The following is a 15,981-nucleotide window of genomic DNA, read 5'->3' as shown; positions in this document are numbered from 1 at the left end:
CACACTTTTTGGTTGGAAAACCTTCAGATAGAACATTTTACTGTTGCGGTCAACGTCAATCACTTACTTAGACCGACTCCACCTACCTTTTAACTAACAAACAAAAGAATCCACTCATGAAGACCCGTTTCGTCCATCATGATGTTGATACGACCCAAGTAGGAATCCGGCCCGTTCGCGAATGGGCTAGCCCATTTGGGAATTCTCATACGGGCTGACCATTTGGGAATCCTCTAGCCCGTATAAGAATACGAGGTGAACAGAGTAGGAATTCAGCCCGTTTGCGAATGCGGTCAAAACCAATGTCCAAATAATGCCGACTGCTTAATAACGATTTACATATTCGTCTTCGGGTCTAGATCAATTTTTTACCGTACAGCTGCAGTACGAGTCCAGTTTTCCGTTACTGAAATTTAGGGCAAATGGAATTTGAAAAAATACGATCGCTACAAAAAGACTAGTAACGCATGCACATAGAAATAGACTGGACCATGCACCCTGAAATTGTAAAAAATGGAATTACGCAAAATACACTAAAATTGTGCACACAAAATCACAGTGGAAATAGGCACGGAAAATACACTGGAAACGCGCACGCAAAGCCGCGCGGTTTACTGAGACATTATCACAGAAATCTATATATTCGAACGCTATATATGGATGCGACATTTTGTGTTGTAAACTAGTTAGAAAAAAATACGAAATCTTAATAACCCATTTGAGAAATAATGATGTCACGCTGCTTTCCAACTCTATATTAATCTAATCACATTCACAATTCCTCCAAAACCACCAAGAAATTTAAAAACTATCAATAATGCGTAACTTTATAAAGTAATTTGATTTTTCTTAACAACCTCGCCACTCTTGCGAAAGGACACAAACACACAAAACAACCGTACACAAGCATACAAACACACAGTTACACAAACACATGAGTACACAAAAAGACAAAAACCGACACACGGACACATGCGTGCACAATTCCAGCGTGTTTTTCTGTGCACGATTCCAGTGTGTTTTGTGTGCACATTTCTAGTGCATTCGTGCGTGCACAATACTTTTGTGTGCATGCAATTCCGGTGTCTTTTTGTAGCGAGTGTAATTTTGTCCAACTCAGCTTGCTATAAAATTCGCAAACGGTATGGCAAGTCTGGGGGCCCATTCGCGAATGGGCTAGCTAGCCCGTTTGAGAATGCGGTCTAAACCAATGTCAAAACCGTTTCTACTGTATGATAACGATTTACAGATTGGTCGACTAGTTTATATCAGATTCTTACCATACACGTGGAGTCTTGCCATATATTAAAATTCGCAAACGGTATGGCAAGTCTGGGGGGGCCATTCGCGAATGGGCTAGCTAGCCCGTGTGAGAATGCGGTCTAAACCAATGTTTAGTTTGTTAGTGGTTATGTGCGATAGGGACAGTAGACTTGCTTAGTTGTGTTGTATGTAGATTTCAATGTTGAAATATATGTGTTGACAGACAGGCAAACAGACATACACACACACACACATACATACATACAGACATACAGTCATAAATTAACTAATGGACTTGGCCTAGAATGTCAAAGTCAAATAATCTATCTAAATCACCATGATTAAGTGACAGTTTTGCTGATTTTAGTCACTTATGCTTGGACCTTTTATTTTCAAGCTAGCTGATTGTTAAAGTAGACTTCAATGTTGCCAATATATCATTGACAGACAAACAGACAGACAGATACTTTATTCTCATATAGACGCTGCTTGTACATACGCCAGGAATTTGTGAAAGCAAACCAGTCCTTGCAAAGTCAAAGATTAACTAATGGACTTGGCCTTGAATGACAAACAGACAGACAGATAGACAGACAGATAGACAGACAGATAGACAGACAGATAGACAGACAGATAGACAGACAGATAGACAGACAGATAGACAGACAGACAAAAAGACAGACAGGCAGACAGACAGACAGACAGACATCTCAACTAGACAATACACATAACTCAATCATTGCTCAGCTCTCAAATTGACAGAGAGACAGAGAGACAGACAGACAGATTAGTAGATGTCAATGTTCTAAATATACAACTGACAGACAGACAGACAGACAGACAGACAGATATAATGACATACATACCTACAGACAAACAGACAAACAGACAGACAAACAGACTAACTTCATTTATGCTTCATTTATGAAATATATGATTATGACAGAAAGATAGACAGACAGTCAGACAGACAGATACTTTATTCTCATATACACTCTACTTGTATACATATGCTAGAAACTTGTAAAAGCAAACAAACCCTAGATAAACTAATGGACAAACAGACAGACAGACAGATAAACAGACATACATACATACATACATACATACATACAGTCATACATACATACATACATACATACATACATACATACATACAGACAGACAGACAGACATCTAAACTAGACAATACACACGACTCAATCATTGTTAGTTCTGTCTCTTTGTGCACTCTCGACAGTGCCAAGTTGGTTGTTGGGAAATTTTGGCCGCACTCGCCACACCGTTTGAAGATGAACTAACGCAGTCCAGGTGATACCAGTTCTCACAGTCATCACACTGGACCATTTGCTTCCCAGGAAGGTGCAAGTAGCACAGACAATGGATGCTGATTGCCGTCTTTACGTCAGTAGATCTTGTTGTACGGCTAACTTGAGGAAAGCAAGTGAGAGTACCTGACTGAAAACAGAAGTGCAGGTGTTTTCTTAGAGAACGCTCAGAGAAAGATACAGTACTGGGATCAATTCCATGACACAATGCTGTAGCAAAAGCCACAGCAAAGGGGCCACAGTTTCCCTCCCCACGTAACTGCTGCTGCACTGCTTTGATGGCTACATCAATTTTGCCATCCTTGTCAGCCAGAAGCCTGTACATATCAACAAGCTGCCTACGAAGGGCACGTCCTAGACTACCCGATGACAGACTGTCATATACGTATACATGGGCACAGCTTTCTATAACTCCTGCAGTGGAGGTGAGCCAATGATGCTGTTCGTTGTTGTGTATCTGAACGGCACCGTTTGTGGCTGCTGTAAATCCCCCAGGAGACATTCCCACCAGAGGAGAATTTAGTCCATCAATTGTAGGAAACTGATCCCTTAGTAGACGTTGTGCAGCTGAAATGTGTGTGTCATAGAGCCATTGCCCACCTAGCAACATCAGTTCATCTCCTCTGTCAAGCTGAAGATGAGGTAACCAATCGTTGTTCTTTGCTGGGCGTTCATGTTTTACATTCAAGTTCACAATAATAATCTCAGTCTCTTCTTGTCTTCCGACGTTGCAGCACATCCGACCACGATGGCACTTGGGGGAGCACAGTTTCTTATTTGCCCGGCAGCTACATTTCTTCACAACGGTACAACTATTGTTGCACTTACAGTCACTGGTCGATAACGTTTGATGGCTTGATGGCTTTGTTGATGACTTTGTTGATGTTGATGGCTTTGTTGATGGCTTTGTTGGTTGCTTTAAACTAGCAAGATTCATACATTTTGCTCCACGGTGGCACTTGCTGTGGCACACAGTACCATTATGAAGGCATGGACACTGTCTTCCTGTCACACATCCCTTTCTACATTTGCACCGTCTTGCAGGCAACCCTCCACGCTTCTGTCTAGCCAATCTCACCGCTTCCCTTAGAGATATCTTTCAGTCATTCTCCCAGTTAGACGTACTGAGATCCTCAATCTTGCCTAAAAATACCTCTAGATTGTTATCATCATACAATCTCTCCAAAACTCCGTACTTTGACCTGTTTTGATAGGATATAAATAATCAATTTATGGAAGACAAGGAAGAAGCCACTACATGTACCTGAGACGGTAGCTGATTCTCTTTGTCCCTCGGATTTCAACCACTACTGCAAGAAGACGTGGGAGATCCGTTGACATCCTGTCTTGTTGGGGAATTCTAACAGTGACATAGTCACCCACTGCATATGGTTGTAGTTTCACCCGTTTGCTTTTGGAATGCTTGTACATTTGCTTCTCTGCTGATTTGATGTAATTATCTAACGCTCTCTGTCTTCTTTGTATGTGTTGTCTACTTGTTCCTAACAAGCCACCTGCATTAGAAAAAGACACACTTTGCTGCTGCTATAATTGAAGGGTGTATACAGACCATAAATGCATGTATGTACATATGTATTACGTATGTATATTTCATACCTGTTGATCCTTCTGAAGTCTCTATATAATCATTGCCATTGCCTAATTGATATGTTCTGTCTGCTAGAACCAATACATTTGTAAGACTAAGGTTAATTACTGGCAACATTAAATATACTTTTTGTACACGTAGAAACTTCATCCATCTCCACAAAGCGTTTCTCAGAAAAATCAATGCCATCATCTAACATCGTAGACGTGTACAATAATTAGAAGAACATTGTGTAACTGCATCATTAACCATCAGCCAATGAAGAGGTACCTCCTACTGTCTCTATGTCATCATTGTCATTGTCATTGTCTGGAGGAGAGGCGATGGTAGCATTGCCAAATTGACAAGTTATGTCAGCTAGCAACAGTTAGGTTATCTAGTTTGTGTCAACGTTTCAATATTCACACACACGCACGCATGCACACACACACATGCACATACACACACACACACACACACACACACACACACACACACACACACACACACACACACACACACACACACACACACACACACACTGATTTATACATGTAGAAACTGTGTGATCCTCCACATGACCATCTCCTTCATCAGGGGAATCGTTGCCATATTCTAACACCAAGATACAAGTAAAATAATTGGAAAAGTATTAGGGTAACTGCCTCATTGTACTGTCAGTCAATGTAGGAATATCTTTTAGAACCTTCAGCAAATCCTCTTCTTCAGGTTGAACATCTTTATGGCAACCAGGAAACACACCATCTGTTGGGGGCTGTCCAAAAACAACGTCATAAGGTGCCACATTGATTGCACTATGGATTTGTGTGTTCATAGCATCTGTGTACAAGAATACAAATCTAAAACATAATCTGTGATGCAACGTCAGTAGCACAAGTACATTGCACTAAGGAAAGATATTTGGTCCATCCCGTTCCTGGATACTCTGCACGACGGACAGCAAGCATATGTTGTACAGTTCTATGGGCCTGTTCGACAAGTCCTTGAGATTGAGGATGGCGTGGACGACCTGTCACAATTTTGCAATCTCCTGGCCATAATCTAACAACTTTTCGAATGATCTGTAGCAACAAAATAAAAGAACAAGAGTAATAAATTTTTGGTTGAGACTTTAGGTAATGTTCTTACCTTATTGCAAAATTCTTTCCCATTGTCATGCTGTAATATAAGTGGGAGACCAACAACACTGAAGACATTTTCAATAAGACATCTGGCCACTTCCACTGACTTCTTCCTATGCTGAGGCCACAGGAAATTGAATTTGGTAAAATGGTCAACATAATGACCGATATATTTGAAGTCTCCATCAGGGTCTACTGTCATATCAATAAGATCTATCTGGCCTCTTCGCATGAAACCTGGTGAAATAATCGGCTTGACAGTAGCTACTGACATTTGTGGCGTTTTACATGCGCAGATAACGCATGTCTTCACAAATTGTTGAACTGCAGGTCTCGGGATGCCAAAATACTGCTTTTAAACCTAAGGTAGACACAATCTCTGAAACACCATCCATCCACCCGCCCATCCATCCATCCACCCGCCCATCCATCCATCCACCCGCCCATCCATCCATCCATCCACCCGCCCACCCATCCACTCGCCCACTCACCCACCCGCCCACCCATCCACTCACCCACCCATCCACTCACCCACCCATTCACTCGCCCACTCACCCACCCGCCCACCCATCCACTCGCCCACACACCCACCCATCCACCCACCCATCCACCCACCCTCCCACCCGTCCATGCACTCTCCCACCCGTCCATGCACGCACCCTCCCACTCGTCGGTTCACCCTCCCACCCGTCGGTCACCCTCCCACCCGTCCGTGCACCCTCCCACCCGTCCGTGCACCCTCCCACCCGTCCGCGCACCCTCCCACCCACTCACCCACCTACCCGTCCACCCACTCACCCACCTACCACTTCACCCACCTACCAATCCACCCACCTACCAATCCACCCATCTACCAGTCAACCCACCTACCAGTCAACCCACCTACCAGTGCACCCACCTACCCATCCACCCGCCTTCCCACCCGCCTACCCACCCACCCACCCACCATATACCAACCTCACCCACCCACCCACTCATCTATCCAAAGATACTTACATCTGCAAAAACTTTCCGATATCCAGCGTGCACTCTAGAGCCTTCATGGATAGTTATGAGGATATCATATATTTCAGACACGTTCGCTACTTTCAGCCAGTTCCCAAGCGAAGATGTCTTTGTTTCACTTCCCTGTTACAAAGATAGCAAACAATACAGTATATAACCACATCAATTGCATTAATAATTTACATATTCCTAATTAATTAAGTTGGCAAACAAACGAGCAGATATCTGCTAGAGGTGAGAAGAATTGCTAAGTTAATGTCTAATCTAATACAAGTAGGGACATTACAATGACTCACATACCTGTCATACACAAACAAACAGACTAGCAGGCGGGCAGACACAGTCGACACATGCACATGCATAATATTATACATATGAAATTCAGACACATCTGACCTTTGGTGCAGGCACACAAAGAACTTCTTTCAGTCCTAGCACGGGCAGGTCGATTACTGCGAATCCCTTGCTCCGAACATAAAATCTGAAACGAGGGCTGTCAACTGGCGCGTGCTTTCCATCTCCACTCGCCAGAACTCGTCGGATTCACATCGCCTTCTCTTCAGTAATTAATTGCGAGTTCTGTTTTGCTGAAAGTGTCTGCAGAAATTCGCGGAAGCTGTCCCGAAGGTGATCAGCCATGTCTAGAACTAACGCGGGTTCGTATTTCGCGCGCCTATTCGCGAATGGGTTAGCCCGTATGAGAATTCCCAAATGGGCTAGCCCATTCGCGAACGGGCCGGATTCCTACTTGGGTCGTATCAATGTTAAAACTAAGAATGCAGAGCAACGATCTTTCGAGTTTGTGTGGAGTGTGGAACAATTTTGGCGTGGGCCTCCTGCTTGGAACTGACTACGGCACTACAGCAGTCCCTGCAGGGTAGAACAACATATTTTTACATGAACGGTGACGGCAGACGTAATTTTGTAGCAATCCGCACACCTGGCAAGCAGCAAGATCGTTTTCTGATTTGCGTTGCTTACTCTTTACCTGGAAAGTTTGAGTTTATTTCTCTTGAAGAAATTGAGCTTTCTTCAGGCGTGGAGTCTGGATCTAGCACTGATGTAAATGAAACGTTTGTTGCCGATGTGACCGGAGACGGTCGTGTCGACATTGGAGCCTATCATCTTCATTTCTATACTTGTAAGAACGATCCCTTTTTTAGCACGCTGTACATGGTGCCAAGCCAGGGACTTTCTCCTTTGGATAAATTGACCAATTTCAAATGGTTTTGGATCATGGACATTGCTGATGTATGAACCCATGACCAGTTTATCTGTTTTCTCTAAAACTCTGGCGCATGGCGTTTCAGAGGCAAAAGGTCAATACGTTGCTTTGCCTGTATCACCACGTTACTTAGTTCAATCTATCGATCACGATTACGGTTCGGGTGAAACGTCTTTTGTCACACATTTCATGCTGGTTTTGCTGTGCACACGCGAGCTTGGGATTTGCTCAGATCACTAGCACGCAGTCGGTAACGGGAGTAAGTCTGACAACAGATTTTAGTCATGACTTTACTCGGAAGAAAAAACCGTTGCCTGAACGATTGTGCACTTTTTGTCAAAGTGGCTTTTTGCTTGCAGACCAGAACAACACGTGGAGTGTGAAAGACATTCAGCTACAACCGAAAACAACCGACGCTTTCTTGCATACAAAGTTGTGCAACAGTCGCAAGTTAGCAACTCAGATACTGGTCAACTGGTCAGGTCAGAAAGGAGAGAGACTGCTTTCGATGGTTTTGGCAATCCAATCGACACAAACTACGCTGCTTCAGACGTGTACGGGATTTATGAAAAACAACTACAGGTAATATCGCAATGATGCATCGAAATGGCTCATTGGCTTGCCGGAAGAAATTATAGAAACATCTCAAGTAGCGTGGGAAAATCTTCCAAATGACTTACTTGTTTCTTCCCATAGACATACTGTTCGAACTGGACGTCAATGACTCGTCTATAAAAATAAAGGAAGACAGACATTGACATAGAGACAGGCACCGTCACTTCAGAAACACTGCTTGCTGATACACCGTACGAAATCGTCACTACGTCGACTCGTGACTCAAGAGGCAATGTTGTTCGTGTGGAATCTTTGGCATCGGGGAAAAGCAAACCTCAAATGGTGAATATGGAGCATGGTACAAGTGGACGATTTCAATTCAAGTATCGCGAATTTATTGGATTTTGTCAGTATTGGGCTCATGGAGCAGCAGGTCAAATTCTAAAAGAAACTGGAGACAGTGGTGATATTAATATTCATCAATATCATACTCTTATAAGAGAATTGCAAGCCGTCTCATCTCAAGGACAAGGGGTTATTAATACGTCTCTGATGTACTGTGATAGCCACCTGGTGACACAATACAATAGCAAGTCATTGGCAAATACAGTCTCGTGTGCTCCATTTTCTAATGCTGTTTATGTCAAAGTAATTCAGTCTATCATTGGTCCACCATCTTATCAGTATTCTGATCGACACGGCAGACGCGTAGGAGTAATCAAAACCTTGAAAAATGACAATCACATTATTACAGAATCTACAGAATATGACAAGTTTGGTAAACCCAAAACCTTAACGTTGCCTCACACAAACCAGAACAGAATCTGTAATAACACTTGATTATGGAAGAGATGAATATGGACGAGTATTCAGTGTGACCAACTCCCTTTTTCCTAGCCGGAAAGTCAACATTCGAACTGTTGGCTCCAATATAAAGTTCATATATTCTCTTGGCAGAAGAAATAAACATGTAACAAACGCTGCAGATCTAGTAGTGGAGGTAGTTGATGAAATGCAAGAGCAACTTCGCTATTAGTACGATCTTGACGGTAATCTTTTGGGCGTTCAAGGTCATATCAATGACAAAGACTTTGATTGGCTTCTCCGTATCGCGTAAAACGAAGGTGGACACAAGCAAGCTATTATTCATCCTGACAGGAACGTTGTGTCAGTGAAGATGGTACCACTAATTGTATAAGGTATGAATACGGACATGACAGCAGGATACGTCTTATTTGGCAGAAAGACTCAAACGGAAATAATGTCACTTTTGAATGGGACCAACGCGGCAGAGCTATGGCAGCAAATAGCGCGGAATGCAGTCACTACTACAAATTCAGCAAACAATTTCCAGACAAACTTGTAGCAGAGTGTTTCGTTAACACTGATGTCAAATACTGTCTAAACTACACGAATGATCTAAAAGGACTACTTATTCAAGTTGACCAAAAGTTTCAATTGCCGGAATTGTATTTGCCAAAATTATCTGCAAATGGGTGTTAGTACAATTCGACACTTAAATATGATTACAATTCTACTGGCAGACTGACTGCCATTGTTTATCCAACAGGGTTTTCGTCCACCCTGATGTATGATGACAACAATTGAGTTACAAAAATAGTCGAAATTATGGAAAGAGTTAAATGGCAAGCACTTGAATTCAATTCGAATGTCCAAGTAACTAAACGACAAAGAGGAAATGGTTTAGTGACGAAATATGGTTACGATGCGTTGTCTCACACTTTGCTTTCCATACGTACTTACGGGAATAGGGTAACCGTGCAAGATATCAAGTACACACTCAATGACGCAGAGAACGTCATTGAACGAGTGGACGGTACAAAGGGTTTGCAGGAGAGTTTTGAATACGACGAGCTTAACAGAATTATTAGAGCATCACGACAAGGCTCTGGAACGCCATTTGTGCAGGAGTTTCGATACGACGACAACAGCAATGGCGTTACCGCCATTTTGCTGGTAACGATGTGCGCGAGCAGATGTGCAGTACACAGCGTTGGCGAGGTGAACATTGACGGTAGAAATCGACACAATCCCCGTGTAGTTCTCGGTGCAGGGAACGTGTCAGTTGGATTCGGTGCAAATGCAATCAGAATTTAGAGAGAAACGCTAGCGGTAGGCAAGCGGCCGCGGCTGCAATCAGTCTAAACTCTTCGATCGCTGGAAGCGTTGCGGAGGGCGACGACACGTACAGTCTACACTGGACTGGTGTGGGCGTGTATTCAATAAACTGGAAGGCGTAGCGTTCGTGTCATCGAGAAATTTTACGCGGGGGTCGGTCCCTCAAGAGGGGACCATGCACTGCTATGACAAATTTGAGTAGTCATGGAAATAACAAATGCTCCGTTGCAAGCGCAGAGATTTGACATAGAACTCAGCTTTGTAACATAAAAGGTTGGTGCCGATACCAGCTCTTACAGAAGAACTGAACATAAACTCAACCCTATACATACCTGCGCTACTGCGTTGGTGATAATCAACAGCGTAGTGCTATAATACAATCAGTCAAATGCTACTGAGCAAACAGACAACAATGGTGTCAGAATAGTGGGATTATGGCAACGTTTCAGATAGCGCCGCCCGAGCAGTTCGATTTCTCTCAACAAGATAGCTGGCACGTCTGGATCAAGCTCTTTGAACGATTTCGATTGGTTTCTGGTCTTTCAGATAATGTTGAATCCACGCGGATAGCCGCATTAGTATATTTGATGGGCTCGAAAGCAGAGGATATCTTAGCTTTCTTCACGTTGACGGAAGACGAGCGCAAGATGTACGACTCTGTCAAGCGAAAGTTTGATTCTCACTTCGTGAAGAGAAGGAATGCAATTTTTGAGCGTGCAAAGTTTAACTACCGCCGTCAAGGGGACGACGAGCCAGTAGGGAGCTTTGTAACTGCCTTATACACCTTGTCAGAGTACTGTCAATTCGGGGCTTTACTTGAGGAGCTAATGACCGAATGGTTGGGGGACTGCGCGATGCAAAGTTATCGGAGACGCTCCAAATGGACGCAGACCTTACACTCGATAAAGCCATAATGAGAGCTCGACAAAGTGAGTCGGTGAAGATGCAACAGACTGCCATTCGCAGACATCTTTCCGTGGAACCGCCCATAACACCTGATACGACTGGTATGGAGACAATACGCACACGATGGAATGCCTCTTCCAAACATTCCAAACGGAACTTGTTTCAGAAGTTACAGAAGGCTACTACAGTACCCACGAAGGCGTGAAGGGCAAATCCTCTACCCCAGCTACTAAACAGACAAGACAGCTGTTCCAGATGCGGACAGAAACCGTTGCATGGTAGAGCTGCCTGTCCAGCAGCAACGGCGAAATGCTATAAGTATGAACGAGTAGGGCATTGCGCACCTATGTGTAAAACCACACAAAAGATAGAGAGCGTTTCTTGTATTAGTGTTGAGTCAGATGATTGTCGCGGTTGTCTATGCTTGGGATTTCAATCAATTGGAACTGTAACAGGTGCTTGCATAACCAATGTGAAAGTGAATGGGATAGAGTTGAGGTTCAGTATTTACACTAGTGCAGACGTTACGGTGATACCAGAGAGAGTGTACAAACAAGTTTCAGTAACGCTAAACTGCAAACTGCTACCAGACATTCACTACGTGGTCCGGAGGACATGCATTAGATGTGCGTGGGAAGTTTGTTGCCAACCTACAAGTCAAAGTGTTGACCACACAGCAAGAAATATTTGTGGTGAGATGAATGACAGATGTTTACTTGACCAGCCGTAGAAGCTCTGCAATTAATCAAAGGCCGTGAGCCAGTACACAAAGCTGAAAGTAATCCGAGTGAGGTGGCTGATGTTCAAGCTGAATTTCCTAATTTTTTAAAGGCCTTGGAAAGATGAGTGAAGAGTACACTATCTGTCTGAAATCAGATGCAAAGTCTTCTCCTTGTCAACCCCCAGACGTATACGTATCCTCTTGATTAAGAAAGTAGAGGATGAACTGTTGAAAATGCAAGGCGAGTGAGTGATTTTACGAGTGGACCAACCCACTGGCCGGTGTTCAGGAATGGTCATAGTTCCTAAGTCCAAGGGCCGTGTGAGAGTTTGTGTTGATCTGTCTAAACTCAATGAGAGTGTAAAACGAGAGAGATTAGTATTGCCTTTAGTGGAATACTTCAGCTCAGTTACAAGGAGCTCGTTTTTTCAGTAAGCTCGAGGTGAATACTGGCTTTTGGCAGGTACCGCTGTCAAAGGAGTCTGCATTACTTACGACGTTTATAACGCAATTCCGTAGATTTTTCTACAATAGATTGCCATTTGGCATAACTTTGTCACCGGATCTATTCCAGAAAAGAATTTCAGAGATACTCAACGGATTGCAAGGAACTCTGTGCTTGATGGATGATATCCTTGTCTATGAGAAAACACAAGCAGAACATGATCAACGTCTTGGGAAAGCACTAGAGCGAATTCAACAAGATGTTCTTACACTTAACCAAGAGAAGTGCATATTTTCAACTAACACAGTGAAATATCTTGATCATGTTGTTGGAATTAGAACTGATCCGGACAAGATTAATGCAATTAAGGAGACGCCAGAGCTGTCGACTCCAACAGAAGTCAGGAGATTTCTAGGCATGGTAAACCAACTGGGGAAGTTTCTCCCAAAATTAGTTAAGAAAATATAGCCATTGCAAAGTGGAATATAACGGTCAGTCATCGGTCATTCACCAACCAACTGGTGTTCATGACCGACAACAATTTTGCTTTGATTGGACATACCTACATGACCGTTCAAGGCACAATAGTTATTACATGGATGGTAGGGAATCAATGAGCGACACAAAAGTCCAGACATCTGACGGAAGCAGCAGGCAAGATTTAGAGTTGATGATTTCCAGACATGTGAGTGCAAAGTGATGTTTTAGAGCAATATCGTATTTAATGCCCCAAGTACCATTAATTGCATGAGCTGCAGTTGAATAGGATAAACGGTGGGAGGGCCACGTAACGGTCACTAAGTTGTTTGTTGAACAACAACATGCTCTTGATTAGCTTACTTATCTCTTGATCAGTTCATGTCATTACTTTATTAGCCTTGCTCTAAATAAAATTTAATAAAGTTTAGTTACAATGAATTGTAACGACCACGACAACCACCCGTCATCATTATGATTACTAACAATGCAACAGAACAACAGCAAACAAGCCAAATTTTATGTTTTGATTTTGATGGCAAATAAATACAGTAGTGAATATGTTGCAACAAATAAAGAAATTGAACTAAATGTTGATGCATGTTGATAATTACAAGAAAAAAAGGATTGTGAAATCAAATAAGAATGAATGCTCAAAATTTAAAATGTTCGGTCGACCTCTGTTGCTAGAGCACAATATCCGACCAAATTTTTGCCTTATATTCGACTCTGCATTGAGAGCCTTGATTACCTCTAAGTCAGAGTGGATATGGGAAGGCAGTCAACAGCTTGCATTTGAAACAATCAAAGAAGATCTGTTTCAACCACCGGTTTTAGCTTTAAATTCTCCAACCAGAGCACAGCTGTGTCATCAGATGCGTCAGCATATGGTCTAGGAGCCGTTATCCGACAGAAGCAAGACAATGGAGAATGGAAGCCGATTGCTTACGCATCAAGGTCACTTACCAGTGCAGAAGCTAGGTATGCGCAGATAGAGAAGGAGGCGAGGCGCTCTCTATCACATGGGCATGCAATCGATTCCGTCACTATTTACTGGGAATGACATTTCACGTGGAAGCGGATCATAAGCTTCTGGTATCATTGTTGAGTACAAACAGGCGATTCAGATTACGACTGATGCAGTATCAATTCGCTATTTATCATGTCCCGTGTCGTAATCTTCATACTCCAGATACGTTATCGAGGAGTCCAGTACAGGAAAATCGAGCAAATTTGCAAAGCCAGGAACTGGTAATGGCATCTGACAAGTATTTGATCACATACTGGATTCTTTACCGGTACAAACACAAACTTAGGCCAAACTAAGAGCAAAAAGATGCAGACGAAACGTGCTACTAGCTGAAGCTATTCTGTAGGAACGGATGGCCGCCCAAACACGAGCTCAAAGGAGATATCACGAAATTCTGGGCAGTTGCATCAGAATTGTCTGTGGAAAATGGCCTATTACTACGTGGTAGCCAATTGGTTATTCCTACCTCGATTCAAGCAGAGATTTTGTTATTTGGGACACCTTGGCATTACCAAATGTAGAGAGAGAGCACGATCAGTAGTTTGGTGGCCGAGAATTAAGTCACAGTTACGAGATAAGATTGAACGGTCATTATGCAGCAAACAACGTCCGATACCGGTTGAACCTTTGTTACCAACTGTTTTTCCTAGTCGACCGTGGCAAACACTGGGCACTGATTTGTGTGAGTGGAAGGGAAGTCTTTTCTACTAGTCTCCAGATATCCTGAAGTCGTTTCCTTGTCCAGCACATCATCCAAAGAGGTAGTCGACAAGGTGAAAGTCATGTTTGCACGACACGGTATTCCAGAAGAGGTCAGATCAGATAACGGTCCTCAATATGCCTCAGAGATATTTGCACAGATTGCAAAAGGCTTTGACTTTTTGCACACCACTAGCAGTCCGCGATGCCCTCAATCGAATGGAGATGCCGAGCGAATGGTACAGACCATTGAGAAACTACTGTCACAAAGTGGAGATCCTTACCAGGGATTGTTGTCATATCGATCAGCGCTATTATGGAATGTATATTCTCCAGTGAAACTTCTAATGGGTAGACAACTGAGAAGTCTAGTTCCAACTACACCAGCTACTCTTACCTAAATGTGTCTCGTACCGAGAAGTGCAGGTGAAAGAACAGGTTCAAAGAGAAAAGGCGAAGAAAAGATTTGACAAACGCCATAGAGTCAAAGATCTACCACCATTGCCTCAAGGAGAGAAAGTTTGGATACTTGATCGTAAAGAAAGAGGGTCTATTACTTGATCGTAAAGAAAGAGGGTCTATTATACAACAGTCGTCAACACCGAGATCGTATACAGTAGCAACACCATCTGGAGAATTCCGTAGAAACAGACGACATACTGTAAGAGATCATCAGCAAGAAGAGCCAATACCAGAAGAACAGAATACCGATAAGGAGAGAGAAGAACCAACACCATCAGAAAGTCCAGTGCAACTTCCACCATCAATCCAACCAGGAAGAGCAACAACAAGTAGTTGAGTTGTGAAGCCACTACAGAAACTAGAATTATAGTTTGAAGTTTGACTATAGAGTTGAGTGTTAGAATTAAACAAGTTTGAGTTAGATGTTTTGTTTTCAAGAGCCGGGAAAGGGGGTTATAATAACAGTGTAGTGCTATAATACAATCAGTCAAACCCTACTGAGCACGCAGACAACATTGAGAGTTGGGATTTTAGTCTTCAACGAACATTGATGAGAAGATATCGAGGATGCTTGCTATCCTTATGGTTATACGTATATTGTTTTGATGAGTAGTTAGATCTCATTATTTTTGTATGTACACGCGAACGTGAATACTATTGTTGAGTTGTAACAATAACCTTATGTTTCAGCGTCAAATTGTGAACACGTAACATTCCTTTCCAATGACGTCTCGTGACGCTCCGTTCTTTCACTTTCAAGAAACTCGAGTGCTATTTCTAGCGTTTCCCAGCGTCCTGAGTCAGCGTTCAACCAAATTGAGCTGCTTCACAACATGTAACGCGTGCTTTCAGTGTACCGGAAGCCAGACTATCAGACCATCCGCTGTCGGGGTACCCCGCGAGACCATGCAAGATACGGTCGTTGATGCTCGTTGCTTGACGCTCAATTGTGAATGACCCAATAAGTTAGCAACATTGTAATGTGATACTCCCAGT

General features: G+C 42.9%; 1 protein-coding gene across 1 annotated transcript; it reads right to left on the bottom strand.

The window, feature by feature from the left end:
• Nucleotides 1-2,258: 2,258 nt before the first annotated feature.
• LOC134198278 (uncharacterized) lies at nt 2,259-6,965 on the bottom strand. The gene is made up of 11 exons (XM_062667643.1): nt 6,874-6,965; nt 6,723-6,807; nt 6,318-6,449; nt 5,081-5,261; nt 4,855-5,019; nt 4,732-4,794; nt 4,471-4,557; nt 4,327-4,392; nt 4,209-4,271; nt 3,856-4,105; nt 2,259-3,793 (listed from the first exon to the last, which is right to left on the bottom strand). Exons 1-11 carry the CDS (start codon nt 6,963-6,965, stop codon nt 3,691-3,693), a joined length of 1,287 nt encoding a protein of 428 aa, XP_062523627.1. The 3' UTR covers nt 2,259-3,690.
• Nucleotides 6,966-15,981: the final 9,016 nt, after the last annotated feature.

This window comes from Corticium candelabrum, chromosome 1 (assembly GCF_963422355.1).
Source record: "Corticium candelabrum chromosome 1, ooCorCand1.1, whole genome shotgun sequence".
Classification (NCBI taxonomy): Eukaryota; Metazoa; Porifera; class Homoscleromorpha; order Homosclerophorida; family Plakinidae; genus Corticium; species Corticium candelabrum.
Note: the sequence above shows the minus strand (reverse complement) of the source record. Positions and strands in the feature narration are given on the sequence as shown.

What these genes read in the sequence shown, in the direction of transcription:
- LOC134198278 (XM_062667643.1), bottom strand. Translation starts at nt 6,965, where the DNA reads ATGGCTGATCACCTTCGGGACAGCTTCCGCGAATTTCTGCAGACACTT. An exon ending in ATTACTGAAGAGAAGGCGAT is followed by an intron (nt 6,808 to 6,873) that starts GTGAATCCGACG and finishes CCCTCGTTTCAG; the next exon opens with ATTTTATGTTCGGAGCAAGG. An exon ending in TTTGTGTGCCTGCACCAAAG is followed by an intron (nt 6,450 to 6,722) that starts GTCAGATGTGTC and finishes TCTTTGTAACAG; the next exon opens with GGAAGTGAAACAAAGACATC.